Source organism: Trichechus manatus, unplaced genomic scaffold, assembly GCF_000243295.1.
Source record: "Trichechus manatus latirostris isolate Lorelei unplaced genomic scaffold, TriManLat1.0 scaffold00049, whole genome shotgun sequence".
Lineage (NCBI taxonomy): Eukaryota > Metazoa > Chordata > Mammalia > Sirenia > Trichechidae > Trichechus > Trichechus manatus.
Window position 1 is genome coordinate 3,462,789 of NW_004443985.1, and position 27,030 is coordinate 3,489,818.

General features: G+C 42.9%; 1 protein-coding gene across 2 annotated transcripts in view; it reads right to left on the minus strand.

The window, feature by feature from the left end:
* The window catches only part of STAC (SH3 and cysteine rich domain), a 141,471-nt gene that overhangs the window by 38,650 nt on the left and 75,791 nt on the right, over positions 1-27,030 (minus strand). Inside the window, exons 3-6 of one of the 2 annotated variants that reach the window (XM_004377332.1) lie at positions 10,730-10,830; positions 9,121-9,202; positions 7,963-8,078; positions 392-470 (exon numbers count right to left, since the gene is read on the minus strand). In XM_004377332.1, the coding sequence (XP_004377389.1) occupies positions 392-470; positions 7,963-8,078; positions 9,121-9,202; positions 10,730-10,830 (378 nt within the window). The remainder of the gene's footprint in view (positions 1-391; positions 471-7,962; positions 8,079-9,120; positions 9,203-10,729; positions 10,831-27,030) is intronic. The other variant, XM_004377333.1, reaches the window with a different exon arrangement.

Consider the following 27,030-nt stretch of genomic DNA (forward strand, 5'->3'; position numbering starts at 1 on the left):
ACTCCTTGGAAACCCTATGGGGCAGTTCTACTCTGTCCTATAGGGTTGCTATGAGTTGGAATCGACTTGATGGCATTGGGTTTGTTTTTGTTTTTTTCGGTGGTACGGTTTGCTAATCTAACCTAGGTCAGTGGAGAAAATGGTGTGATAACAAGAAGTTCTGGAAGTGACTCCTACGCCCCAATAGAGATAAGTCGATAAGGTTTGAGAAACCAAGAGACAGGCTGAGAATATTCTGTTCAAATCCCTGAAACTGACTACAAACTGGGGCCAGTTCCCCTCCAGAGCGCTGAACACTGGCCCAGCTTGAATTCCAGAGTGAGGACCCTGATGGTTAATGGGGTTCACACCTGTGCTGGGACAGTGCCTGACTCCCCGCTCCCTCACTCACCGCTGTTGCTGCGTTTTCTTAGGTCGTACCCGCCTCCTGGTCCGTCAGCTTCTTCAGGAACTTCCACGAGATCTGACGTCTGAGAGAAAAGAGAAAACAACATAGAATGAGCAAGATTCTATCAGCGGGCCAGGAGGGCAGAGATTTTTGATGTCAGTAGAAGAGCTAAGGTGGAATGTGCAATGACCCCGTCTTGAGAATTCAGTTGTTGCTGTCTTTTCTGCTTGGCTAATTTCAGAGAGGCTGTTTGTTCCCTTGTGGGCACTGTGCCTCCCTTCGAGCATCTGTGACAGGCACAGGCCTTGGCACAGGATGGGTACTTAACGAGCGTTGACTGGATACCTAGACGCTCAGGCCCCATGTAGGCCGCTTACCAGGGGTGGGCAACAGAGAGAAGTCAGAATTACTGCTCACGTCCTGTCACTTAAAATTCTCAGTAAAACTAGAGCTCTTTCTACAGATGATTCAAAAAAAAATTAATACTAGAGAATGAGATGTATAATTAAGGGATGGATTACCTAGATAAAAATTAAATGCTGTTTTAAATGCTGCCAGAATCAATTTTAAAAAAAATACTCATTCTTCTTCTTTGCAAGTCATAATCTTTCCTCCACTAGGTTACAGAATTAACAATAATGATAATAATAGCAACAACAATAATAATAACAATAAAGCAAAACCAGTTGCCGTGGAGTCTACGCCTACTCATGGCGGCCCCACGTGTGTCAGAGTAGAACTGCACTCCATGGGGTTTTCAATGGCTGACTTTTTCCAGCCAGGCCTTTCTTCTCAGGGGCCTTATGGGTGGATTCAAACCTCCGGCCTTTTGGTTAACAGCTGAGCATGTTAACTCTGCACCACCCAGGACTTAACCGCACTTTAAATAGCTAATAAACCAAACCAAAATAACCTGTTGCCGTCGAGTCAATTCTGACTCGTAGTGACCCTACAGGACAGAGTAGAACTGCCCCATAGGGTTTCCAAGGAGTGGCTGGTGGATTCAAACTGCTGACCTTTGTGGTTAGCAGCCCAGCTCTTAACTACTGCCCCACCAGGGCTCTGTAATCGTATGATGTATTTTTTCATATAGGAATCTGAAGCCCAGGGGGAGTCAATAGCTCTCTTGGAGGACCCGCAGCTCAGAAGTGGTGGAGCTGGGGCTGTGAACCCCAGGGGTTGGTTCTCCAGTCTGTGCTCTCAAGCACTGCGCTTCATCCAGTGGTGCTGGAGCAGATCACATTGGCTAGCGAGAGCTTCCAGTGTTATATCACGTAGGTAGCTTGAAATTGGCAGTGGTGGGAATATTTACACCAGGGCAATTGGCACATGCTACAAACCAGGGTCCTGCCCCAGCAGGTGGTTAAGCATTTTTTGGCACACCACTGATGGCCTTTTTCAAAGGGCGAGCTGCTACAGCCTCTTCAAAAGGGCAACTAGGAGGTCTCAGAGAAGAGTCAAGTTTTAAAAAAAAAGCTGTATCAGAGAGGAACAAATCTGCCTCCCTGGCTCTCTGCTAGTCAGCTCTAGAGCACTTTGGCACCACCCTCCAGAGACTGATTCTTGTTACAATTTAGCTTTAAGATTTTTTTTTCAGCCCTTCTTGCTTTCATAACACACCAGAAAGAAGAAAAAAAATGGCACAGGGCATCTAAGTCACTCATTCCCTGCTCCTTTGAAGCTCACGATGTCTGCACAAAAGTTACTTGGCAGAGAACTTCACTTATATTAATCTTATGGAACTGAAGATTACTTGTAAACTAGCCAACAGACTCCTTGAAAGTTTTTGAATTTTGTTTCTCCTGGCCTTCCCAAAGCCATCCAGCCAGAACATCAAATATTCCAGAACCTTTGAAAAGCACATTAAAGACAACAACGATTTAGAAGCAGCCAGCAGCAGCTTCCCAACGTCAGCAGAGTGTCTCTACAGCCCTGGAAGAAATGAGCCTGTGGGACAAAGCTTTGCTATGTGGGGTAATGTTAGCTGTAGGACATAACAATACTAGAAGAATGGCAAGATGCTGAAGTTCATTACCAACTGACCCTGCAGGAAGGAAACAAAATCATTTTAAAGCCCTAATCAATTGTGTTTGTTTTCTTCTACTGAGGCAAGGTGGGCCCTGGAGAGACAGTGAAGAGAGAGATATTTAAGTACATTTTGATTTGTCTTTGTCTCTTGCAGCTCACAGAACAATGCCTTCACAGAGCAAAACTGCAATAAATATTCACTGATGTTACCGGTGCCAGAATAACTGGACTGTGATGAATGGACACCTGGCTGATGTTCAGAAGACCGTGGTTTTTGCCCCTAAAGCTCTAAATAAAGCTATTTAAGAAACAAAAGCGAACTGTCTCTCCGATGGTCTTGCTGCTGCTTGTGGTTGTTAGATGCCGCGGAGGTGGTCCCTGGTTCATGGTGACCCCGTGCACGATGAACGGAACGCTGCCTGGTCCTGAGCAATCTCCACGATTGGTTGCAGATTGAACTATTGTGCTCCATAGGGTTTTCACTGGCTGGTTGCTTAGCAGCCATAATAAATGTGGAGGCTGTGATGTTCATTGACCATTGTGGACTGTTTCTGAGTCCTGAGCAGAACTCAGAACAGCAGGAGCAGCTGCTTACTGTGATGTGGACGAGTCAAGGTCATCTCTGCCGAGCTTGCTCTGTGGTCTTGCATCTCTGGGCTGGCTTTTCATTTGCCTTTCCACCAACGCAAGCCTCACACAAGCCTGAGGGATGCTTGCCCTGGGAATGGGGTGAGGTATACTGGCTCTCACAAGAGACACGGAAAAAGCTGCTCAGGCTGTAGGTCAAATTGGACAGAGGTCTCTCTGCTCCGGCCAGCTATTTGTGCTTTTCCTTTCAGGCTGGTGGTGGCATCTCCAAGAAGTCTTGACTGGTAAGGCTGGATGGCTGCAGGCTGAGAGCCAATGCTATGCGCCTTTTGGGGGAGCAACTCATGGGTAGCAATGGCCTTTCTCACTGGCCTAAGAAAGAAGACACAGCATGGTATGTGGGGTTAGAGGTATGCTTCGCATTCTTGAGTCTCTGTTCCAAACTTCAGATCCAACCTGGTGGCCACCGTAAATCTGTGATTCAAAAGGTATTTACAGAGAGAGGGAGCAGTAAGGGAGACTGAGAATGAAAGAGGAGGCGGCTGTCGGGGTTGATGCCTTGGGAACAAATGAACTTAAATCCCTACTTTAATCCAGTGTTTATCAAACTTTGGAAAGCACTGGAATCACCTGGGCAGGGAGTTGTTAAAACACAGATTTCTGGACCCCACTTCCCAGATTTTCCAGTTCTGTAAGTCCGATGTGAGAAACCCGGATTTGCATTTCTAACAAGTTCCCAGATGAAGCGATGCTGCTGAGCAGGAGACCACACGCTGGGAACCTCTGATTTCACTCATTGAGAGCTTGGACCCTTTTGAGATATTTAGAGCATTTGACTGAAGAGGAGGTCCATGCATTCATTCATTCACTACAGTTTTCGTGGGAATCTACAGTATAGGCCAGTGGTCTGCAAACTTTGGTGTGTATCCGAATCACCTGGAGAGCTAATAAAGAGCACAGAGGTCCAGGCTTGCTGAAGTCAAACAAGGCCTGGGCCTTTCTATTTTACCAAAGTCTCCAGTGGGTTCTGATACTCACCAGAGTTTGGGAATCACCGACACAAGGTAATAGGAATAAAAAGATGTGAACAAAGAGTGAGTGCTTGCATTCAAGTAGCTCAATCTAGTTGAGGAGAAGGTTGAAGAAGAGGGAGAGAAATGATACAAAAAAGTGAAAATTACCTAGCAATATGCAAATTACTGTAATTAACAAACTGGCTACTATGAAAGCCAATGGAAGGGATGCCCCACCCAGACCATGAAGCTCAGAGAGATGCTGTCTGCAAACAGGTAGAGGCGATGCAAGGGCCAAGACAGGGCAATGCAGAGAACCGCAAACTGTGCAGGAGCTTCAAACCAAAAAAACCAAACCTGTTGTTGGGGAGTCCATTCTGACTCATAGCAACCCTATAGGACAGAGTAGAACTGCCCCATAGGGTTTCCAAGGAGTGGCTGGAGGATTCGAACTGCTGACTTTTTGACTAGCAGGTGAGCTCTTAACCACTACGCCACCATGGCTCCATGCTGGAGCTTAGGGTGTGAGAAATGAAGTGCAGGGTAGATCTCTCAGAGTTTTAAGGTCACTTTGAGTGTCCCTTGTTAGGTCTTCCTTCATTCTTCAAGCATTTCCCAATGTGCCAGGCACCACGCTAGGATCTGGTGATAAAACTATGAATAAGAACAGGCTCCTGACCTATAGTTGCTCAGGATCTAGTTCAGGAACGAGAGGCAAACAGGAATCATTCCAATGCAATGATTACAATACTTCTTCTTGTTAGTTGCCATCGAGTCACCTCTGACTCTCGGCGACCTTATATACAACAGAACAAAACGTTGCCTGGCCCTGTGTCATCCTCACAATCTGTGGCATGTTCAAGTCCATCATTGTGGCTGTTGGGCCAGTCCATCTCACTGAGGGTCTACCTTGTCCTTGCTGGCCTTCTGCTTCACCAAACATGATGTCCTCCTCCAGCGACAGATCCCTCCCAATGATGTGTCCAAAGCAAGTGAGTCGGACAATGTTCTGTTTTGATCCATAGAGTTTTCACTGACTAATTTTTGAAAGTAGATCTCCGGCCCTTTCTTCCCAGTTTGTCTTAATATGGAAGCTCCGCTGAAACATGTCCACCTTGGGTGATCCTGCTGGTATTTGAAACACCGGTGGCATAACTTCCAGTATCACAGGAACATGCAAACCACCACAGTATGGCAAACTGACGGACAGGTGGTAGACATACTTACTACAAGAGAGGGCTCTTTGAAGGCTTGAGGAAGAAGCATTTCACTAAGCCTGGGGGAGCCAGGGAGCTCTTCATGGTTTATATAAAAACTAAGCTGAGTCTTAAAGAATTTCAACTGGAAGAAACAGCGTGTTCAAGGATATGGAGATGTCAAAAAGCTGGGTGAGTTCATGGGAATGTTGATCTTTAGGGTAAATGGGAGTAACTGTCAGGTTGGGTAGGCCTGATATGCCAGGCTAGAGCTTGGGCATTGTCCACTAGGCATAAGTGAATCCATAAAGTATTTTAATTACAAAAGTTGCCTGAGGTCATTCTTTAAAGGTGGATAAATCTAGAGGTATTGCTAAGGGTGGAATCAAAAAGAAGAGGGCAGCACAGTTATTCCTTTATAAAAATCTGCATGAGATGTGCTGGTGTAATGATCTGCATCTCCAGTACTGATGGCAGAGAAGAGGGCCCCATAGTTCTGAACTACAGGACCTAATAACCAGCTGGACATAGCTTAGGTGGACATGTTAATTATGAGGTATCTGTAGGACTGGTGAGGAGCTTGAGGTTAGGACTGGAGATAGCTAAGGGGGTCGTCCGCTTAGAGATGGTGGTTGGAGAGGAGGAATGTGAAAAAGATCAACCAGGAAGAACATGTCCAACAAGAAAACCAAGCAAGGGCAGACCCCCAGCAACACCACAATTTAAGGGGTATGTGGTGTGATAGATCACTTTTGTGTGTGGCCTTCTAGCCATGGTCTTGTAACACCCACCCAAGTGATAGGGTGGGACTGTGTGATATGGTAATTGTGGCCCACCAAAGGGATTGGTCAGTTTTGCCATTCTGCTGGGCTTGAAATGAGCCATCCCAGAGGCTGGAGAGAGAAGAGCCCACCACCACAAAGGAAGGAGAAACCCACAGGAGAGACCCAGCAACAGAGACCCGGCAGCAAAAAATGGCGCGGTGGGCTTCCTGGTCCACGGAGAGAGAAAGTTGAGTGCCTTTGGGCAGAGACTGAGGGCCAGGGAGAGACATGTTTGCAAGCTGTCCTGATGGAGGAACTGTATCTGAGCGTTCCTGAGCCTGAATTGTAACCTGTTACTTCCCTAATGAACCCCATAATCATGACTATGGTCTCTGAGTACTGTGCAGCCATTGCAATGAATTACTGAACCCAGCAGAGAAGTAGAGAGTGCGGTGGGGGGGACAGTTGGTGACAGAGTTGGTAAAGGTGGTGGAGAGAGGAGACGTGTCTGACCTCAGCCTCACAGGGATCAGCCTTGGGCTGTTGGTCTTGATTCTCCTCCCTTGTGAAGTTAGAGGAGGTCAGATGCTGCCCCCAAGCCGTTTTTACAGAGTGACTGGAGGATACATCAGAAAAAGAGACAGGCCAGCCAGGAGAAGAGCAGAGCAGAATCCTTGACGAAGTCAGGGGTTTCTGACAGAGCCTGAGAACGGGCGGGCTCTTTAAGGCTTCAGGAAAAGCTCTTCTCAGATAACCCATTTGCCTTGTTAATAGGTTATAACGTTGTTTAACTTCACAACAACTTAAGTTCAAAGAAAACCCAGCTAAGGCTTAGATGCTTAATGAAAACAGAGCAGCGACAACTTCCATTTATTGGGTGTCATTTATGCCAGGCCCTGTGCTAGAAATTTTCCATGTTATTATTATCCAGTGCACACAGCCATAACACATTAACACAAATACAAACCTTACCCATATGCACTTCGTATTTTCTTCACCACATTTAGAACCATTTCTATCCTTCCTTTAGAAAATGAATTACCATTACCATTCGGACTGCCGATTTGATTTACAGCCTCCCTGGGGAGATCATCAGCATGCCAGTACCTTAAAATATCACAGATTACACCTTCACCGTTTTGAGGCAAATGCCTACCGAAGGTCAACATTTTCCATCTTATTATCAAATCCTTCGGCACTCATATGGCATCATTATTACAGTGTCTTTAACACACATACATTATGTACATATTCTTCATAAAATAGGATAAGACACATGTTATAGATTGAATTGTATCTCCCAAAAATATTTTTTGTAAATCCTAACTCTTATACTTGTGGATGTAACCCCATTTGGGATTAGAGTTTTCTTTGTGACGTCAATGAGGTCATATCAGTGTAGGATGTGTCTTAAACCAATCATGTTTGAGACATAAAAAGAGCAGATTAGGCACAGAAGCAAGCAAGCCCAGATAGGAGAAGATAGATGCCAGGCCATATGAAGATTGACAAGGAACTGAGGAACAGAAGCTGAAAAGAGACAAGGACTTTCCCCCAGAGCTGACAGAGAGAGAGAGCCTTCCCCTAGAGCCAGCACCCTCAATTTGGACTTCCAGTCTCCTAAACCATGAGAAAATAAATGTCTGTTTTTTGAAGTCATGCACTTGTTGGATTTCTGTTATAGCAGCACTAGATAGCTAAGACAACATGTAGTTGTTGATTCTGACTCATGGAGAAGACAACATATAAAAGTGAGACAAAAGAAGCTGAGACAAGGATTTTCCCCCCGAGTGGACAGGTAGAGAGCTTTCCCCTAGAGCCGGTGCCCTGAGTTCAGACTTCTAGACTCTTAAACTGTGAGGAAATAGATTTGTGTTCATTAAAGCCACCCACTTGTGGCATTTCTGTTATAGCAGCAGTACCTAAGCCACCTGCCCTGCCTGAGACCACCGTGGGCAGAAACGAGGGAGGGAGAGGACAATTACAGAGGTTCTGTGAGGAGAATCAGAGCCACTGCCGGAGCTGCCCTTCTTCGTCCTCTGGGCCAGGGAGGTGCCGAAACGGAGGGTCTCGTAGACAGGGTCCACCTTATTGCCACAGGCTGCAACAGAAGAGAAAGCTCATCTGAGACAAAGGTCTCCTCAACGACCTGCCAGGAACCCAACCAACCTGTCTCCTGAGTTAACAGCACCTGGGAAATAGGTTCAGTGCAGTAGACCCAACTGGCCCTGGAAAAATGGGGACTTTGTGGTCAAGCTTTTCTTACTTACATGGGTCCCTTCAACATGCTGCCATTTGCCAAGACCCTCTAATGTACCTCACACTTCCAACAAGATCTCTCTGCTCCCAAGCTCTTCCCGACTGGTTTTCTTCTGTGATTATCCATCTCTAGGGGTCCAATTTTAAGGTTCTTTCCAGAGACCAGCTTTATTTCCTCTGTGAGAAATTCTGCTTACCAAGGCAAGAAGCCTGAGACAGAGTTTGCACTAGTAGGCAAGTGTCTTCAAAAGAATTTGGCATCACCAGGTCTCATGAACTTCTAATTAAAACATTACCATAAAACTTGCCAGTCTAAAAATTACCCCCAAAGAAGCAAAAATAGATGTAGAGATTTTCCAAGCCAGAAACATCTATAAATATGGGACATGTGTTTTGTCCTCATTAAGGAGTAACATATTCATTGAATTCCTACCAAACATTGATCTGTGATTTATATTTATTTTTACATTTATGAAATATGGATATCACTGTCCTCATTTTATAGGGTCTGACAAGCTGAGTAACTTGTTCAATGACACATAGTTGGTCAACGGAAGGGCTGGGCTATAAACCAGGTCTATGGGATGCCACCCCCCATCCTCTTTCCAGTCTACCATGCTGCTGACGGATGGTATAGGGTACGAATTGCTTTTTGGACTTCGGTGTTTATGGAGCTTCATCAGGGAGATAATGAAGATTCCTGGAGAATTTGGTCCATGGCATGCTTTGCATCCAGCAAAACAAACAAATAATCAAAAACCAAAGAGCCAACAAACAAACACACAAAGACATTCCACTGGTTTTGCAGGACTGGAAGAACAACAGCCATTAATGCTGACATTGCTGCTGAAAACCCAGCTAAACCCATCAGTGTCCCAACTCACCAATGGGCATAACTTCTTTAATGCATCCAAACTGTTCATGAATGAGCAAGGGAGAGCTGTAGTAACGCCGAAATCCCTTTGGCTGGAGAGAGAATGAGAAAGAGAAGGGCTTAGTGTTACTAACCAGATGCAGAAAACAACACAAGACTCTAAAATAAACCAGTTCTTTTCTCCAGAGGCACCTCCCTGCCTCCCTTTAAGATGATGACTTGTTCTATAGTTTATCCCTGTTGGGGAGATACAGGTCACAATAAGCAAGGTATGCTCCATCCAGAAAGCAAGCTCCTGGCCCTGCCCTTCTCTACCCTCCTTCTCCTCCTTCTGCGGCCTACTGCAAACTCCTTTGTGTCTGGTTTCCTCATTATCTCCCAGGATACAAAAAGATTGTCATGCATTAATCACTACATTTTATTATTGGGGTTTATTAAAATCATAAAAGGCCCAGGCATGGGAAACTAGACCTTGGCGGTAGACCCAAAGGCCCTTGTATATCTGAAGAGCTTTATTCTGAATCATTTGTTTTGTGTTGCGGACTCTGCTCTCTCTCTGTTTTGCTGACCTCTCATTCATTGTCTTTGCTTTGGAACATGGGAATCACCATTGGAAGAGGTAGAGGGGAGCAGGTGAGGCAGAGGTTTGAGAGAAAAGGAAATTGCCAGTAACGGTAAGGAGATGGACTCTCTAAGAACCTAGTGTTGGAAGGGAACTTAGTGGTCTGTAGCCCAGTCCCTACTAGAATTCCAGAATCTTCTCCAACATTCCTGTCAAATGGTGTCCTCCTTTGTTTGAACACTGTCAGTGATGGGGAACTCACTCACCCTGGAGGCAGATCTTTGGGGACATTACCTCTGAATGTTAAGACTTAGTGCCTACAGATCTAGGTCTTCTCCTTGGAGCCACAAAGGACATTTGAATTTCCCTTCTGTGTGACAAGTCTTAACTTTTTTGAGAGAGTTGTTGTGTCCTAAGTATTATCCAAGGTTAACATTCCTGGTCCCTTCTACAATTTTTTGGCCATCTTAGGTTCAAACACCCTCAAAAGTGCTCTGGATTGCTTTTTTCCAATGTGTGTCACCAGTACTGAAGTCCACACTCTTGAGATGACACTGTTGGCCCATAACAGGCCAGGGCTATCCAATATCCTTTGGTTTGACCATCATGCCTCTGCTAAAGTGGTGTAGATTTTTATTACTCTCTCCATTTTTGTGGTCGGCTCTATCCCACCCTTGACACTCATTCAGTTGATAGCCAATAAGGACTAGAGTGACCAACTGTCATTTTGCCTGGGACTGAGGGGGTTCCCAAGACGTAGGACTTTCAGGACTGGATAGCAGGGACTTCAAGTGCTAAAACTGGGGAAGTCCCAGCTTGGGACAAGTTGGCCACCATATTAAAGACCCTGAGTCCTTTTCACATGTGAGAATTAGGTTGACAAATCCCTCCCTCTGCTCTATTACTTATGTGGACTAGGAAGCCAGGTTGACAGGTCAGGGATTCTGGGGCTGCCTTCCTGGTGGCCAGTTCTCAGCGTGCTGCAGGGAAGGACTTTGGAGAGCATGATGTCACCAGAGCAGGACGTTCTGGGCTCTCTCCCAGCATGAGCCCTTACCAGCTTGCCCATACACCGCTGGGGTGCTAGGCCATCCGTGCACTTGTGGTGGATGCTCATCTTACAGGCCTTGCAGCGCAGTCCATGCTTAGCGTTGGTTCCTGTCAGGCACACAGTGAACTCTGGTTAGGATACAGCCTGCCTTTTTCTGGTGACTAGTCTTAAATTGGAGCCCTGGTGGCATAGCAGTTAAGAACTCAGGCTGCTAACCAAAAGGTCGGCAGTTCAAATTCACCAGCTGCTCCTTGGAAACTCTTCCGGGCAGTTCTACCCTGTCCTATAGGGTCACTATGAGTCAGAATCGACTTGACGGCAATGGGTTTGGTTTTTTTTTTTTTAGTCTTAAATCACTGAAAAATAGGATGCTTTCATAACCAGGTAGTTCCTCTTTCCTGTGACTTTTGCATGAAGTCTGCAAAATGGACAAAATGCTATGGTAGATTCTTCTACCCTCTCCCACATTTTCTAGCAAAGGTATCAGCTCTGGTTTTCCCCTCCTCCTTGCCTATTAATTGCTCCAGAAAACTTCAGCCTCTTCCACTTTCTTTGTTCCCTCAATTCATGCTAGCAAATTCCACTTTCTTTGCCCTTCATATAGGTGACTAATTTCTGCTCTTCTGTATGAATTACTGGGTAGTCCAAGTCCGATATTTCACCAATTTTCACCCATCTTCCCAGCACAGAGTCTGAGCTGTTGGGCAAACTCTCAGGAAAGTGACCAATGCGGGGCGGGGGGTGGGGATGGTGGGCAGCAGGGTCTGTGTGAGAGCAAGGCTGATGATATTCTAAAGTGGGAGGCAGGGATCAGTCAGACACCAGCCCCTGCTGGGGAAAGACGAGGAGGGGTGGGTAGCAATGAAACCCTGCTGCAAAAAGCAGGAGTCACTTAACTTTCTGGGACAGGGTACCGTAATGGGGTGAGACAAAAGAAGGCAGAGGAGGAGCGGAAGGCAGGGAGCCATCCTGGGAATTGCATTGCTGCACCAAGGCTGGGGTGATAGAGGGACATTGGGGAGAACAGACAAGGGAGTGATGTTTAAGAGGTTTAGGAAGATGGTAGTGGTACTGGGTACCTGTATTCATCGTTTTAGAAAGTAACTTGATGGAGGCTAGAAAAGGAAGTTAAAATGGAATGTTTTGTGTCTCCATGGAGGCTAGGACATGAGTATGCAGGACAAGAAGCACCAACTGCTCTGACATACCAAAGTAAGGTGTGCCATAATGACTTTCACAGCTCTTAGCTGACCAGCCCCCTCAAGAAAACTACAAAAAGAGAAAGGTGAGAGGTTGGAAAGAGGATTTCTTTGTAAGTTGCTGAAGAACTATTAGTTTCACCCTCATCCCTCTACCATAGTGGGAAGGACGGAAGTGCTTCCTTCTCTCCTCAAACCTACTGAGAAGGACTTCAAGGATACTATTTAGAAAGCTTGACCCCTGCCTTCTAGAGTCTGTGGGACACATGGTGTGGCCATACAATGCCTGGGGAAGTCAATGGTGAGAGATGTGGGCAACCAGCAGCTCTGTCAGCCTACAGGGGAATGATGCCATGTGGGGAAAGCCTGCACTGCAAAAGCTTGTGAGGGCAAAGGATGTGTGAGTACTTCCAGTGGGTCAGAGGTGGATCATATGGAATGCCGCCCCAAAATTCTCCTGGAGAAACAATGGGACCCCGATAAAGTAAGTTTGTTTAGAATGGAGATGCAGAAATTAATATGTCTGTGTAGTTGAGACACGAGGCCACAGGTACCCCACTACATATCACAGCCGATTACAGACACATGAGGACAGCCCAAGATTATATGTCAAGTCCACCCTGTCTCCACCATTGCCTCCGCATCCAAGCCACCACCATCCCTTGCCTGGACTATTTCTTAACTGAATTGCTTTCCTCTGTTTTTGCCTTTCTCCAATCCAATGTCTGCACAGTGGCCAAAGTTAATCATTTAAAAACATAATAGAATCAGCTCCCTTTCTTGCTTAATTTTTTTTTTCCGTAGGTCCTCCCTGTCTTTCTGACATCATACAAAATGCTCAGCGTGGTGGTGAGGCTCTACATGATTTGGCGGGAGCCCACCTCTCTATCTTAGGCTGGCCCCTCTTGTTCGCTGTGCTCTAGCCACATGACCTTCTTGTAGTTCCTTGAACGCACACCCTCTTTAATTCATCAAGGTCTTTATGCATGCTGCTCCCTGTGCCAAGAATGCTGTTTCTATCACTCTTACCTGGATAGCTACTCCCTACCCTGCGGGTCTCCTGTCATTTCTTTAATGAAGCTTTTTGGGATACACTCCCCCGTCTGTTAAATTATCCTTTTCCTATTATTCTTTCTCACAGTACTCTGTTGTTATCTTTCACAACATTGATCACAATGATTGTTTATTTGAGAGTTTGTTTTCTGTCGGCCTCTCTTTCTGGACTTTGAACTCAATGATGCTAAGAACAGTGTCTGTCCATTTGCCATTAAAATGAGCTCTGAGCACATTAATATGTATTAGTTATGTAATAGCAATAAATGTGTATTAAATGAATGAATGAATGAACAAATTATTTGATAGTGACACATGTATTGAAACAGTGGCGACTGTTTCAGAGAATTCACTGATGTTGATTCATCAGTAGTACAGAAATAGTGTTCAGGAGTTGAAAGGGGACTTGAAGATCGTCGGTTTCAATCATTCAGTTTTACAGAAGAGAATCCTGAGGGTGTGAGTGGAAGAATGACTTGACCCAGGTCACAGGAGGTCCTGCCTACTCTTGCCCTTTCATTGCTTGACCCAATCATTTAGTCCCGTTATTTGGATTATTTAATCCACATGGAGATGCAGTTGGGGCTAATTATATGATAAAATAAAGGAGTACAAAGACCTGACATTCAACTGTGAAAAGCAACAAACTCTTGAATGGAAAAATAAGTGGAAACTCTTCAGGAAATATTACATGAAAACCCCCTCCAGGAAGGAATCATTTAATACAAAACGAGTCTGCTGCTATAACCAGACAGAAAGTCGAAGTGACACGTAAACACACCATACATTATTGAGTATGTGTGCTTGTTCATAAACAGTAGTTGGAAAGTCCCTTTTCCTTTTTCAGAATAACTACTTAGCTGAAAAGCTCTGCAGTGCCTTCAAAAGACTGGACTTTGAAAGCAATCACTTGTTTTTTGTTTTCACATTAGAGAGTGTTATTTGTGGGAATGTAAGTAAAAGCTTCAAAGGGGAAAATTATTTCATTTTGTGCTGGACTCTGAAATAGCATCATTACATACTAAGGCATATTTTCCTTCAGACCCCAAACATCATAATTTTAGTTTTCCTTGTCTGTTCTAATACACTACACCATTTTGCATGAGTCAGATCACCCAGAGATTATTTGGTTTTAGGTGTTCCAAACTTCCGCTGTGGAATAAAAGAGTGATTGAAGAGGAAAGCTTTACATTCTGTGGCTCAGAGAATAGTTCAAAGGAATAATTCACATCAGAGTAGTGGTGTTAGTTTAGCAGCAGCCAGATAAGGAGGAGCCACTGATGGTCTGATTTGTTTTATTACTGGTGACCTCTATCACAAAAGCATCATTGCATGTGACCCTTATGCTTGAGCAGAGTGGGAAAAACATGGCTTTAAATTTGAATCTGTCTCATGCTGGCTTTTTAAATTTGAGCAAACTATGAATATTCCTAGAGCCTCAGCTATCTCATCAAGTGGGAATAATACTACCTACTCTCAGGGTTCCCAGTAGTATTAGTGTCATACTATATGCAAAGGGATTGCATGGACTTAAATACTTGGAGACTTAAAGATATCACTGGACTTTGGATAAACACAGTGGACTGGCTACATGAGTTTTCTACTTATTCACCCTAAAACAATACTAAAATTACAGTAAAGGAATAAAAAAAGACATAAACTCAAAAAAAAAAAAAAAAAGATTACTAGGGAGGAGTGGCAAAAGTCGAAAAGAGTTCATCGTATATTTGGAAGACAGAAAGCAAGTGAAAGTATGGTAAGAAATTTAACAGAAGAGAGAAAGATTAGATTTCCCAATAGCAACTTGGAAACTAAAAGGCCATGGAGCTTCAAAGACTGTGGAATTACAAAACTCTGAGAAAATTATTTCCAACCTAGAATTTTATACCCAGCTAAATTGCCAACAAATATGAAGGTAGAATATAGACATTTTCAGGTCTTCAGGGATTCAAAATACTTACTTTCCATGCACTCTTTCTTAGAACACTACTGCAGAATGCACCTTAGAAAAACGAGGGAATAAATTAAGAAAGAGGAAACTATCAGATCAGTATACAGCAGAAGATCTGACCAAGAGGAGAGGTAAACAATAGTCCCTATATGACAACTTTGCAATAGTCTCGACTGGAGCTGCAAAATGAAGTAAGGCAGTATACTTGGTAAGATAGAACTTAAAAGTTTATTGATGCTTTCGAAGTTTGGATATTATAATCAATATGGCATTTGATAGATCTATCAGAACTTTTAAAAAAATTATAAGTGTATGGAAAGTTAAGGAAGTGAAAAAAGAAAACAATTACTAATTGCAGGAAAAATAAAACGTGTAAGGAAAACAATGTAATCATAGTCCAATACTTGAACCAGCAGTAAACAATAGTCACAATAGTGTATAAATTGACCATTTAGTTAACACAAAATTGTGATAAACTACTTGGGAGGATGGGAGCAAGGAAAACAAAGATTGTGATGTAACTCTTTTGAGAAGGTGAGAGCAAGGAAGACAGGAACAAGGGGTAGTGCTGAAAGTATGAGAGCTGAATCCCCATTCCTATAGCAGGAAGTCAATAAATGTTTGCTTAATCAAGAAATAGCAGTAGAAGCACAACATTTAGAAATATTGAAATTTGATTAAAGAGGATGAAAAAAACCTGTTGCTGTGTAGTCGATTCCAACTCATATTGACCCTATAGGACAGAGTAGAACTGTCCTGTAGGGTTTCCAAGCAGTGGTTGGTGGATTCGAACTGCTGACCCTGTGGTTAGCAGCTGAGCTTTTAGCCATTGTGCCACCAGGGCTCCAAAGTGAGACTGGATGATAGGGTGATCCAGTTTTCAGTGTGGTACTTTTAGTAGCATCTGTCTTTATTTTCATGTGTTACTTTGACAAAAAAGCAAATAACAGATGAAGTCCCTGGAAACTGGGTCCAATCAGCCCACTGAAATGATGTGGCCCTTGGTATATGGAAATGCAGGGTAGATGTGGGGCCTGCTCACTACATAAACTATCAGTTAGTTCTTCCCTGGAGATTTGAAGTTATGGGCTAAATCTAGGACATTTAATGAGTTATGGTTAAAAAATATTAAGAAAGTTAGTTATGATATTTAAATTTATGATATTTAAATGGAGTTTAGAATGGCTCAATGCATACTAGCACAATGTTGATTGGGTATCAGGCGCCGGGCTGTTCTATGAGCATGGTATATCGTTTACCACTATGCAAAAGTGAGCAAGCCATAGAAATCTCTAGTGTTAAAGCTCTAGTGAATGGAGAAGTCTACACATAGATGTTGGGAGACAATATTGAAGAGTTCTTCTCCATATGCGTGGCTGTATTTACTACACTGGGTAACAAATTCTTTTTTTAAAAAAGAAATTGATTATATATATCAGCAAAACATTCGGCCAGACTCATTTTAATAAGATTCTTCCATTGAGACATTGCTTAAATTTCATATGATATCAGAGTTAAAGATAAAACACGATAAAAAAAATTATTTGCAATGGACACCACTTAACCACAAAAATAATTGGGAGAATGGGTAAAACTAAAAAAAAAACAAAAAACAAAAAGCAATCATAGTACAGTACTTGAATCAGCAGTGAACAATGGTTATAACTGTTAATAGCAATTAGTTTGCTTCCAGATTGTATATCTATAGAATTATTCCATCAAATTGTTTGATTAAAATCAATCAAAATCAGACAATAAAGCCAACTCTTCACTACAATTTGGGAAAAAAATCTTGGAAAATCTAGAACTATATGTATAAAATATGATATCTATAAATATATTCATAAATATTTCTTGGAATATATAAAATACCTATAAGCAATTCAGTGGTAAATACAACCAAGACAATCCAAAGACTTTCTAGACCCCTGTTCTTACAGGTTTAGCTGTGGGACTCCCTTGAACTTCCACCAGTACGGTGCCAGGGCTTAGAGAGGGGACCGCAAGTGACGCTTACATGAAGAGTGTGCAGAGCCTGGAGAGGACCACACCCCTATGTTAAGGAAAGAGCTTGATGCCAGAGAGACGACAGCAAAAGCAATGGGTAAGCTTTCAGTGTCAGGGCAGAGAACAGGAATTTGAAGGGCTAGGAACTATGCAAACACTAGTTAAGATGACAGAGTCAGTATTTTTTAACTAAAAAACCCAAATAAAACTCACTGCCACTGAGTCACTTCTGACTCATAGCGACCCTACAGGACAGAATGTAACTGCCCTATAGGGTTTCAAAGGAGCAGCTGGTGGATTCAAACTGCCGACCTTTCGGTGAGCAGCCATAGCTCTTAACCACCGCACCACCGGGGCTAAAAACTACTACTGTGTAATAAAAACAGGCACAATAATGCAGCTAGCACTTTTCATGAGCAGTTTACCCTTGAATATAACTAAATGAAACAGAATTATGTGGGAATCAGCTAAAGAAGTCCTCCTTGATGGGACTCCACCTGCCTTCCTCAATTCATTTTCAACATGCTCCACCTTGGTTCCTACGTTGTTGTACCATCATGCCCCTTGATGGTTGTTCACACTGCCTTTCTGGTAAACAGCTTCTCATCTTCTGTGACTCACCTTGAAGCATACATGCCCTCCCTCCCTCCATCCATAACTATAGAACTAGCCACTCTCCGCTGTCCCCTCACTCTTCCCAGAGTACCTGGCACAACAGGCTGTCTCCGCCTCTATGCAGTGGGACTTTGACATGAAGGGTAGGTAATGTATTCACCTCTGGATCTCCCATTACTTATCAATGACTACACACACACACACAACCACACAAGCACACACCCAAACATACACATTTGAGAGTAAAGAACATTGTACCAGAAATCAGAAACGAATCCTCATCCTGATTCTGTAGTAAGGAGAGAAGGCAAAAGGAATGAACCATTATTGACCGCGAATGTACTGTGCTAGGTAGTTTCCTGGATATTTTCTCATTTGATTAATAAATGAACATTACTTATTATATACAAAATATTACTTTAACTGGGAGGGAGAGGAATATTTGGTAACTTACTTGGAAAAGAACGAACAGATGTTGAGTTGGGCTAGAATGTAACTCGGTAGCTGTGGAGCTCAGTATTCGAACTTTTAAGATCTCAACAGTCTTGTGAGGTAGTGATTTGAGTTCCACACTTTTACAGACAGTGAACTGGGGCCCAAGGATATACAGCTAGTGAGGACAGAGACAGGACTAAGGTCCAGGTCTGCAAGACTCTGTAGCTCAGCTCTCTTTCCCTTCTCCACTCCTCCTTCTGCTAGCCATCTTCATGCTGGCAGATCTCTACCCTTATCTGGACTAGATTTCCTCCTTTGATATTGAAAGGCTAAAATTAGAAGGGCTTATATGTTCCTCTCCGCTCTAACAGTCTACTATAATGATAAAAAAAAATGTGAGTGGAACTATGATCGAGGGGAAACCTCAGTGGTGCAAATGGTTAAGCCCTTAACTTCCAGCCAAAAAGTCAGCAATTCAAACCCACTGGTCTACAGGCCTACTGATCTACTTCCAACAGGTCACAGCCTTGCAAACCCTATGGAGCAGCTCCACTCTGCACACATGGGGTCACCATGATTGAACTCAACTCCACAGCAACTAACAACAACCACAACAATTAAGGAGAAGTTAGCTGCTGTAATAAGTAGACTTCGCAATGTACAGCAGAACTCCAAAGCCCCTGTTCTTACCATCCGGGATACTCTGTCCATTTGGTCTCCGGGTTTCTAACCATCTTGTTACACACACAAACACAGCCTGACTTCCTCACAGCAATCAAGTCATCTTTTTAAAACAAGTCAGATCATGTCACTTTCTTGCTAACATTGTCCAAATGCTTTACTTCTCACCCAGAGTAATATACAAACTCTTCATTATTTCCTTTGAGGCCCTTCGGACACAGCTTATGGTTGCCATTCTGATCTCATCCTCCAACACGTCTCCTCTGGTTCACTGCCTGACTTAGTTTGGGTTCTCTAGAGGAGCAACTAACAACAACGATCGATGAGGCTGGGGTTGGAGGAGAAGCAGCATATAATTTCTAGGCACTGAAAGTACTCTTGAGAAGATTCTGGGGCTGCAACTATGCCTGGTCCAACTTCCTCCTTGGAAAAGACATTCTGACCGCATTTAGGGTGGGTTACAAATCGTTGACAAATGTGAACAGGAACTCAGGATGAGTCAGCTGGCCATTGTAGAGATGGGGGTCCAGGCAACAGACAAGTGTAAGGGACGACAAGCTCTACTGGTCTACAGCCAGTGCAGACCCTTGAAAATATGCAGAACGAAGGCATGGGAAATGGACCATCCTTCCATTGCAGACTTTACTGCCAAGCCCTGTGAGCTGGTGACTACCTACATGATCAGTAACACATTAGGGGTCAATGCTGGCAAATGCATTAGCCAATATAAGCATACACTGCTGTTTCTGGTTTTGATGTGCACCTATTCAGGGACATTATTTTTTAAAAGGACATTGATAAATAGTCCTCCTTTAATAAAAAACAATGTTCTCGTCTTGACTGATTCTTTTAAAAGGAAGAGTGGAGCCAGGGTGGAGAAGTACAACTGTAAGATTAGATTACAAAAGTACAAAAGTGGAACAGCTGTTTACAATTCATTAAACTTCTGTGCATAAATTGCATTATATTTGTGTGTTCACATCTGGATATGTATGCATATGTACACATGTATATAATATGTGAAGACAGCATGGCCGGGTGGAAAAAGCTGGGCCTAAGGAATCAAAAGGTTTAGATATTCATCCTTAGCTCTGACACCTTGGCCAAGGCACTTGATCTCTGAGCCCTGGTCTTGCCATCTGAGAAAAGGTGTCATGAGCATGACGTGGGAAAATCAAGAGGCCCTCTTTTTGGAAACCATAAATCACAATGCAAATGTAAGTGGTGATGAGGTGGTTGAAAAATCCATCACCTGCTACTCTGAATGGTGACTTCCCCTGAGCTCACGATTTCCAGATTCCTTAAGGCTGAACTGGACATACCAAACTCAGGATTCCATCAGGTGTGCTCTCAGATAAGGCACACATGTGACTCTACTGTCCTGTGTTACATTCCAAAATCCCTCCCGTATATCTCTATTGACAAACAAGTTTATCCTTGCTTTACAAGTTTACCTCAAATACTTTTTAAATACGTATATCGCGTAAAATATTAATTAAATGTATCATCTACAGAAGAATTCATTCCACAGTTCCTTTATAAGACTCATACCTATTGATAAATATGTGAATACATTTATTTAAATACTATAAAAATATTCACATAATAATGAAGACTTCTTTTAAGTATTAGCGTGAAAATTGATTGTTTAGGGACCTCTAGCAACCTTTTCAACTGCTAACTGAAAAGTGGGTGGTTCAAATCCAGCCAGCGGCTCCATGGGAGAAAGATCTGGTGGCTTGCTTCCTTAAAGATTATAGACTAGAAAACCCAGTGGGGCAGTTCTACTCTGTCACATGGGGTCACTGTGAGTTGGAATTGACTCAGTGAAATCCAACAACAACAACCCGAGGAAGGCCAAATTGCTAAAAGTTTGAAGAGTTACTGCCCAACAAAGAGAGCTGGAACTACTGATTAAAGCGTGTGTGGACCACCAGTGTAAACGAAGTTGGCCCCAAGCTTTCCAGGACCATGTCTACAGTGCAAAGTAGGGCCTTCTTCTGGAGAGGCTTTTTAGCAATCTGGGTCAAGGGGCTGCATCAGGGAGGGGTTGAAAGTGAGGACAAAACATTCAAAAGCAAAACACCAAAAACAAATGGGTGTGTACTCTCATCCATACCATGGAAAACTGGGCTTCACCTTGCAGATCAGACTAGGGTTTGGGAAGTGCCACCAAGCATTGTGGAGAAGCTGTCAGAACGGAGAACGTCATCTCTACTGCCGTTAGTGGGTCCCTCCCTGCTGTCATCCCCCACTTGGATCTTGAGGGAAATAGGTGAGAAAGAAGAGGCTGAGTGTTGGAGAGGATCATGGAGTGTAACCTTCTTTGGGAGTTTACTCACTCAGGAGGGAGAAGGGATGGGATGAAAGCTGTTACTCTCTGGTATCAATTCCTCCACAATGAGCATATATCACCTGTGATATTTTTATCATATTTACCACAGCATTAGAAATGCCTGACTTATTTAGTGTTGTATTTTAAAAATGCAGTTTGGAGGCTAAGCAAGGGAAAACATAATTACTAGGAGGAAGGCAGGTAGCCCCTAGCCCCTCATTTGAAGAATTACCTATATTTCAAGTATCTGGGGATTTTGGCAGCAGAGGGGAGGATCCCTCTTAGAAGAAAACCATCAACAATTCCAAGCTTGGCCATAAGGCCGTTGTTGTTGTTAGCTGCCACCAGGTGGGTTCCAATTCATAGTGAGCCTGTGAACAATGGAACAAAACACTGCCTGGTCCTGCGCCATCCTTACAATCATTGCTGTGTTTGAGCCCATTGTTGCAGCTACCATGCCAATGCATCCCATTGAGAATTTTCCTCTTTATTGCTCACTGACCCTCTACTTTAACAGGCATGATGTCCTTCTGCAGGGACTGGTCCCTCCTGATAACATGTCCAAAGTACATGAAATGAAGTCTTGCCATCCTCACTTCTAAAGAGCATTCTGGCTGTATGTCTGCCAAGGCAGATTTGTTTGTTCTTATGGAGTCCATGGTATATTCAATATTCTTTGCCAACACCATAGTTCAAAGGCATCAATCCTTCTTCAGTCTTCCTTATTCTTGCATATGAGGTGATTGAAAATACCATGGCTTGGGTTGGGTGCACCTTGGTCCTCAAAGTGACATCTTTGCTTTTTAATACTTTAAAGTGGTTTTTTACAGCAGATTTGCCCAATGCAATACATCGTTTGATTCCTTGACTGCTGCTTCCATGTGCACTGATAGTGGATCCAAGTAAAATGAAATCCTTGATCACTTAAATAAAGGTAGGAGATTTATTTTTGACTTCTCAGGAATTAGACCAGTGGTAGTAAAGCTTTTCTATAAAGGTCTAGATAGATACATTAGACTTTTCAGGCCATAGTCTCTGTCACATCTATTCAATTCTGCCATTGTAGCACAAAAACAGCCATAAATAGTAAGTTAAAAAATGGGTGTGTCTGTGTCCCAATAAACCTTTACTTACAGACACTGAAATTTGACTTTCATATAATTTTCATGTGTCACAAAATATTATTCTTCTCTTGCCTTTTTCCCAATAATTTAAAAGTGTAAAAACCATTCTTAGCTTGTGGGTCATTGTGATCATGAATTTTATGTGTCAGCTTGGCGAGGCAATGGTGCCCAGTTGTTTGGTAAAACACTAGTCTAGTTGCTGTTATACAGTAATTAAAAAACAAAACACAATAAAAAAAAAGTTGCTGTCGAGTTGATTCCGACTCATGGTGACCCCATATGTTGCAGAGTAGAGCTGCTCCATAGGGTTTTCAAGGCTATGGCCTTTCTGAAGCAGAGCACCAGACCTTTCTCCGAGGAGCTGCTGGATGGGTTCGAACTGCTAACCTTTAGTTCAGTGCTTAACCGTTTGTGCCACCTAGGGAGTCCCATACAGTAATTCAATCAGTTGGCCTCAAGCAAAGCAGATTGCCTTCCATAATGTGGGCAGGCCTCAATCAGTCAGTTGAGGGCTTTAAGCGCAAAGAGGGAGTTTCCTAGGGTATCTCTGCCTCCAGACATTTTGCCAGACCACTCTTACTCTTCACTCTTCTTGTCGCCTAACTCAGGGATTTTGGGGATGCAAGCCAGCAGGAGCTCTGGCTTGTCTCCTGACCTGTGATTCTGGAATTGCCAGACCCCACAATCACGTGAGCCAATTTCTTGAAGTAAATCTTTCTCTCTATATATATGTACATAAAACCAAACCGGTTGCCGTTGAGTCGATTCCAACTCATAGCTACCCTATAGGACAGAGTAGAACTGCCCTATAGGGTTTCCAAGAAGTGCCTGGTGGATCTGAACTGTCGACCTCTTGGTTAGCAGCCATAGCTCTTAACCACTATGCCACCAAGGTTTCCGTCTCTCTCTCTCTCTAAATATATACCACAGGGTTTCCAAAGCTGTAATCTTTATGGAAGTAGATTGTCACATCTTTCTTCTGCAGAGTGGGCTGGTGAGTTTGAACTGCCGACCTTTTGGTTAGAAGCTGAGCGCTTAACCACTGTGCCACCAGGGCTCCTTATATAAATATAAACATATATATGCGTGTGTGTGTGTATATACATATATGCGTATATATACATGTGTATGTGAGGATGGCACAGGACTGGGCAGTTTTTCATTCTGTTGTACATGGGGTCGTTATGAGCTGGAACCCACTTGACGACACCTAAAAAACAACACCAACGATGTATATCTCACTTAGAAGGGAGGACGGTGATACTTTGTCTCATGTACTTTGGACGTGTTATCAGGAGGGACCAGTCCCTGGAGAAGGACGTCATGCTTGGTAAAGTAGAGGGTGAATGAAAGAAAGGAAGACCCTCTATGAGATAGACTGGCACAGTGGCTGCAGCAACGGGCTCAAACCTAACAATGATCGTGAGGATGGCGCAGGACCAGGCAGTGTTTTGTTATGGGTTGGAACTGACTCGATGGCACCTAACAACAACATATCTCACTGGTTCTGTTTCTCTAGAGAACCCTGACTGAGACAGTCGTACATAAACAGGCAATGGGCCAGATCCGGCCCACGGGCTATAGTTTGCTGACCCCTGAATTAGACTAAAGCCTTGACCACTTAGAACCTAAACCAGCTTCAGTTCAGCTTTCTTGGCAAAGAAGCGATATCTCCATTGCACCACGTATCTCACATTTGTTTGGTACCTTGAAGTCTGACACACTGACTTTCGTCAAAGACAACGACTATGCACTTGGCTTTCCCGAGAGGATACGTATCTGTAGGGTATTGTACCTCCCACATTTTTCAGAGGAGAAGCAGAGTGAATTCTGATGACAAGGAGCAGCCCATCTCCAAGCCTGTTCTATGTGTTCAGACGTCCTGTGGATGTTTCAGGAGCCTTTGGGTGGCACAAATGGTTAAGTGCTCAACTATTAACTGAAAGGCTGGGAGTGTGAACCCACCCAGAGGTGCCTCAGAAGAAAGGCCTGGTGATCTACTTCCAACAGGTCCCAGCCTTGAAAATCCTATGGACTGCAGTTCTACTCTGATACACATGGGGTCATCATGAGTCAGAACTGATGGCAATTGTTTTTTTTATGTTTCTGGTCTGTTTCTTCAGACATAAATATACCTCTTTTTTGTGGCATTTCTCCCAAATAAATATTAACCTTTGATGGCTCCTTCTGAGCATACTGAATTTTAAATATCTGGCAAGTCAAGGGTTCATCTTAATAAGAGGAAAACAAAATGGGGTAATGTGTGTGGATTTTTCTTTTTTTTTGGTACAGAATCAAGCATTCTATCCACAAAGCATCACCTTCAAAATCTGGCAAGATCAAACTCGGGGTAGAGGTCATTTTCAATAGGTCCTTTTTGATAGCATTTAAAATGAGAGATTTGGATACAGAATCAGACCTGTGCTCTTGTAGCTCAAAAAACATGAATTTTTGAACCACATACCCCTGGGTTCAAAGCCAGCTCCAATATCTCCCCTCAGGAGTGTAAGAAGGAGAGAAAGAAGACATCAATAGTCTAATAACTGAGGATGGAATAGAAAAAAAAAATGTTCAAACCCCTCCCCAAAAGATATTTTATCCACACAATTTTAGTGATTTTATCAAATCGTGGAGAAGAAATAATCCCCATGCTTCTTAATTTTATTAAGCCACACTATACCAACAAAGAAAAGTCCTAGCCAGTTGGCTTCACTGGGAAATTCTACCAGACATTTATAGAAGAAGAGACTCCAAGCCTACTTAAACTTTTCCAAAACATAGAAGAGGAAGGGGCATGACCTAACTTATTCTGAGGCAAGCATTACTCTGATACTAAAGGCAGACAAAGACACAACAAGAAAAGAAAACCACAGACCAACATCCCTAATGAATATAGACACAGAAATATTTAACCAAATACTAGCAAACCAAATCCAAAATCACATTAAAAGGATTATATACCATGATCAAGTGGGATTTATCTCGGCAATGCAAAGGTGGTTCAACATTAGGAAATCAATCATTGTTAACACCACATTAAGAGAACAAAGGAAAAGAACTAGATGATTATCTCAACAGATGCAGAAAAGGCATTTGACAAAATTCAACACCCTTTCGTGATAAAAACACTCAACAAGATAGGACTAGAAGGTAAATGCCTCAGTATAATAAAGGACATTTATGAAGAACAGCTAACATCATACTCAGTGAAGGAAGACCGAGAGCTTTCATTAAGATCAGGAACAAGACAGAGACTCTCACCACTACTATTCAACATCATTCTGGAAGTCCTGGCCAGAGTAATTAGTCTAGAAACAAAAATAAAAGGCATCCAAATCAGGAAGGAGGCAGTAAAACTATCTCTTTTCACAGATGACATAATCCTATACACAGAAAACCCCAAAGAATCCACAAGTAAGCTATTAGAACTAATAAATGAGTTCAGCAAAGTGGCAGGGTAGGAGGTCAACACACAAATATCAGTAGGGTTTCCATACATCAGCAATGAGCAAGCAGAAAAGGGAATTAAGGAAACATTATCATTTACAACAGCATCTAAAAGAATAAAATACCTAGGAATAAATATAACCAGGAAGGTGAAAGACCTGTACACAGAAAACTATAAAACATTACTAAGAGAAATTAAAGAAGATTTAAATAAATGGAAGGACATTCTGTGTTCATGAATTGGAAAGTTTAATATAGTTAAGATGTCAGTATTACCCAAAGCAATCTATACATTCCATGCAATCCCTATTGTTATGGATTGAATTGTGTCCCCCCAAAATATGTGTTGTGAGTCCTAACCTCTATACCTATGATGGGATCCCATTTGGGAATGGGGTTATCTTTGTTATGTTAATGAGGCCATATAGGTATAAGGTATGTCTTAAGCCAATCACTTTTGAGATAAGAAAGGAGAAGCTTAGGCACAGAAGCAAGGAAGGACAAATGGGGGAACACAGATGCCACATGAAGATGGCCAAGGAATCAAGCAACAGAAGCTGAAAGAGACAATTTTTCCCCAGAGTGGTCACAGACAGAGAGCCTTCCCCTAGAGCCGGCACCCTGAATTCAGACTTATAGCCTCCCAAACTGTGAGAAAATAGATTTCTGTTCATTAAAGCCACCCAATCAAAAAATGGGCAGAGGACTTGAATAGACATTTCACCAAACAAGATATTCAAATGGCCAAGAAGCACATGAAAAGATGCTCAAGTTTCAGGAATGCAAGGATGATTTATCAGTAAAAATGGCTATTAATGTTATCAATCATATAAATGGACTTCTAATTCTGATTTAAAGAGCCCTGGTGGCACAATGGTTAAGTGCTCAGCTGCTAACCAAAAGTTTGGCGGTTCAAATCCACCAGCCGCTCCATGGGAGAAAAGACCTGGTGATCTGCTCCAGTAAAGATTACACCATAGAAAACCCTATGGAGCAGTTCTACTCTGCACTGTAGGGTCGCTATGAGTCAGGATTGAATCAATGGCGCACAACAAGACCACCACACTGTATTATACTGGATTTATAAACAGTTTCTACAAATTAAAAGGGAAAGATGAGCAAGGTAAAAGATACATGGTTCAAGGACATAAATGGACAATTTACAAAAGAAAGAGAATAGAAAGTTAAGCATTTAATAAATGGCAGGTTTAACTGGTAATCAAAGGACTGGAAATAAAAATACTAAGATACCAATTTTTTTCCCTTATCAAATCTGCCAAGATTAAGAAAGCAAAATAAATACCGCCATTGGCTGTGGAGTAGTGGGCATTCTCACACACTGCTGGAGGGAGAGGCTAATTTGGGGCATGCATCAAAAGCTTGAAACCAATGCATGATTCTCTGATGCAGTCATTTCAATTTAAGAATTAGGTCATAAGAAAATGGTTATTATGTTTGCA